At 36.8% G+C, this 3,335-nt stretch overlaps 1 protein-coding gene across 1 annotated transcript; it reads right to left on the bottom strand.

Moving 5' to 3' along the window:
* Window positions 1-723: 723 nt before the first annotated feature.
* LOC125829319 (protein COFACTOR ASSEMBLY OF COMPLEX C SUBUNIT B CCB1, chloroplastic) lies at window positions 724-2,594 on the bottom strand. The gene is made up of 4 exons (XM_049508556.1): window positions 2,189-2,594; window positions 1,976-2,106; window positions 1,150-1,302; window positions 724-1,062 (listed from the first exon to the last, which is right to left on the bottom strand). Exons 1-4 carry the CDS (start codon window positions 2,495-2,497, stop codon window positions 876-878), a joined length of 780 nt encoding a protein of 259 aa, XP_049364513.1. The 5' UTR covers window positions 2,498-2,594; the 3' UTR covers window positions 724-875.
* Between the last annotated feature and the right edge of the window lie 741 nt (window positions 2,595-3,335).

Here is a 3,335-nt window from a genome sequence, read left to right as displayed (position 1 = left end):
TGCCTGACTGATGAGATACCCTGAAGTGAATCAGATCATAGACCAGTAGATTCGATAGTAAAAGAAGATGGTAACAAATGAGTTCTATTATAACCGATCTCCAGACTTGTAGAACGTAATACTCAATTGTGGATTCACCAAAGAAGCCAGATGTTTGAAACTGATTGATGCACGTCTAAGAGACTAATAAATATAACCTATCTAGTGCAAAGAGTTGTCCATATGGATCAACTGTGTGTTGTAGCAGTGCCAGTAACATGGGCCAAGTATGGAGTCTATTTGTACTTGATGTTGGATGATGATGGTTGCCTTGTTCACATCTAAAGAACATAGCATTTTCTATTTACTGGAGCTGATAGCTCCTCTAGCAAACGGGAGAATGTTCTGATGATGGATTATCATATTTTCAGAGGCTTGGGAGGAGTTATGTTATCATCATTGCTCAATTATATACCTTTAGTTGTTTGCACACAACTCATTCATCTTAATATCCCACAAATACCTTCCTGGTACACAGTGTTTCTGCCAGACAAAAGATACAATCTTTTAAGCTAATTATGAAACGGGCACTTCATTCTCCCCCTTTCTTTGCAGTGTTTTCTCCTTAAGATTATGTATTTTAGAGAAGGTTCGTGACTAGGATTTTTTTAAGTAAAAATGGAGATCAAGTCATAGACGGTTGTAGTAAGAAAGTAACAAACAAATAGTAGACACATTCACCCCTATTGCACAAGAACTTCTGACTAATATATGCACGTGCGATTAATTTACAGCTTCTTAGAACTTTCCAGGTTACAACATAAGAATGTTGTTGACCAAGCATCATGGAGGAGTATGTTTCAGACATATATATCTTACAAGAAAACCAAGTTATATCACCTTTCAAGTAAGCCCTTAACATAAACCATGCCTTTTTCACTCAGCTGTAGCTCCTTCCGCATTTTCTCTACTTCTTGGTCATCACCTTGAACAACAATTTCCGACAAGCTTCCATCATTTGCTACAATCATTTTCACCTTGATCTGCTCCTTTCTGGATGCTCGAGTCCAATAATATACACCCCTGCTCCCAATTTAAATATGGTTTCCAGTCAACAGCAATTCAAAATCAGAGTTGACAGATGATTTTTCTTTTATTAGCAGTACTTACGCTAACGGACTTAAGGCAGTAATCCAGAACCAATTATTGCCTACATCTGGAACTGTTATAGTAAGAACTAGGGCAACACTTCCCAAGCTTACACACGTGCAGAAAGTTAACAATGCTGCTTGTCCTCGGCTTGGAACCATCATTCCCTCAAACCTTCAAAATGCAAAAGTTATACTAATATATATCAATAGAGAGAGAGGCTGAAACAATCTATGTAGGTGTTTGTTATTAATAAAGTTTACCCTATTGAGGCAAAAAAACACTCTCACATGTCAAGGCATGATAAATATACTTATATGAATGAACTCCTCTTTGCTTGCTAGAAAAAGAATTTTAGTAAATCGGAAGCATTGGATTGAGTTTTCTGGAAGAAAGGCCTCCTACGGGCAAACAGAAGATGATATGGTGAAAACAGCATTGGTGTCACTCACGTACTTGCAAAGATAATAATAGAGGGATATTACTTCATTAGTAGGCACAAGCTTCCCGAAAGAAGTAAAAAAGAAAAGTTACAGAGTGCCCTCAGATGCAAAGATTGGAAAAGAAATCTCACTTTCAGCTGAAAACATCATTTCAATAATAAACATGAGAAAAGACAAGTTTATGCAGCCAATGACACAGTTTGCAGCCATTTTAGGCCAAAGACAAACACTAGTTATTCACATCCATTACACCTAAAGAATGAAGATAATAATACAGCTGGAGGATGCAATTGTCCAATTCACAATATTTTCTGCCAATTTAATAATATTAATAAGTCCTTTCCGTAGATAAAAGTTGTTCAAAGGAGGATAAGGTAAGAGAAATAAAAAGGGATACTACTAACGTTATAGTCTCTCCTCTATCCAACACAGCGAAATTATTTCGAGTGAAGAAGGAAAGAATTTCCCCAGCAACCTGGTTAGCCGCTTTCTTTCCCTCATCTATCCCTTGCTTAACAAATGTCTTCTGCACAATCTGCATCCAAAAATTCACCATCAATTACAAGCCAAACCCAACAGAAACAAAGAATCAAATGAAATAAAGAAATAGTAATGACCTTGGATTTAACAGATCGTTTAATAAGGGACCAAAGACCAGGAACAGAGATGACAAAGAGACCTAGAGAAGTGTAGTAGCTAGCCAACGAATAACCAGCATCTGCTGCTGCTGCTGCAAGTGAGAAGAGAGAAGAAGGGTTTTCTTGATAAAGTATAGGAGTAGCACTAGCAGCACTGAAAAGCACATCGTTATAGGCTTTAACGGTGAGGCGGCTTCTGGGTCTTGTTCGAAGACATACATGCGGTTTCTGCCCACTCTGTAAACTCCAGGGAAAAGAGAGAGGAGAGAGTACAAGTTTTGCTGCCATGGAACTTTTTGGTGCCACTCAACAAAACACACAAATGTGCCCAGACGTTATCACCTTCCAACTTCTAACTGCTTCTGATTGCACCTTTTATTTCTATGACCCTCCAACGCCCAACACTTTAATTATTAGAGAAAATGGTCAAAATGATCCTTAATGTATGGGGTTGTTTATTTTGATCCTTAATACATTTTGCATGATTCATATAGTTCTTAATGTATTATCAAAAGGACTCAATTTGATCTTTTGCCCTAAAAGTAACAATTCATCAAAATTTTCTGTTAAGTTTAACCCTGAGTCCCACTAAAAAATAAATCCAAAAACTTTCTCGTTCCCCTACTAAGCCATAGCCGAAAAGCTTGCCCAATTTTCTCCCTTTTCATCTCTTTCAAATTTCATTGTATATTGCAGTGAAAAAACATTTCTACTTTCTTTGACATTCCCAAGAATATATATCAAAAAAGTGATTTGTGGCAAAGAATCAACCCCAAATTAAGGTAACATTTGGTTTTTAGATTAATTACCCCTCAACTTTCGATTAATTATTAGTTTTACCATTCATTATATATGTAGTCATTTATACCCTCGCCGTCTACAAATTTGTCACTCATACCCCTCAATTGGATGAAAGCCCCCAAATCAATTAAAATTACTCAATTTCAATTAAAATAAATTGATTTCCACTTTTAATCCGAACCCCACCCATTAAACCAAATGAATTCATATCAAATTAGATCCCCAAAATCATCTCTCTAATCTTTCTCGATCCTATTCTTTTGTCTCTCACTGTGTTCCATTGGTCCGTCACGTACTCTCGCAACACAGAATCAATTCCTCTCTC

This window comes from Solanum verrucosum, unplaced genomic scaffold (genome assembly GCF_900185275.1).
Source record: "Solanum verrucosum unplaced genomic scaffold, falcon-dt-bn FXZP01000157.1, whole genome shotgun sequence".
NCBI lineage: Eukaryota > Viridiplantae > Streptophyta > Magnoliopsida > Solanales > Solanaceae > Solanum > Solanum verrucosum.
This window is presented reverse-complemented; position numbering and strand designations above follow the sequence as displayed.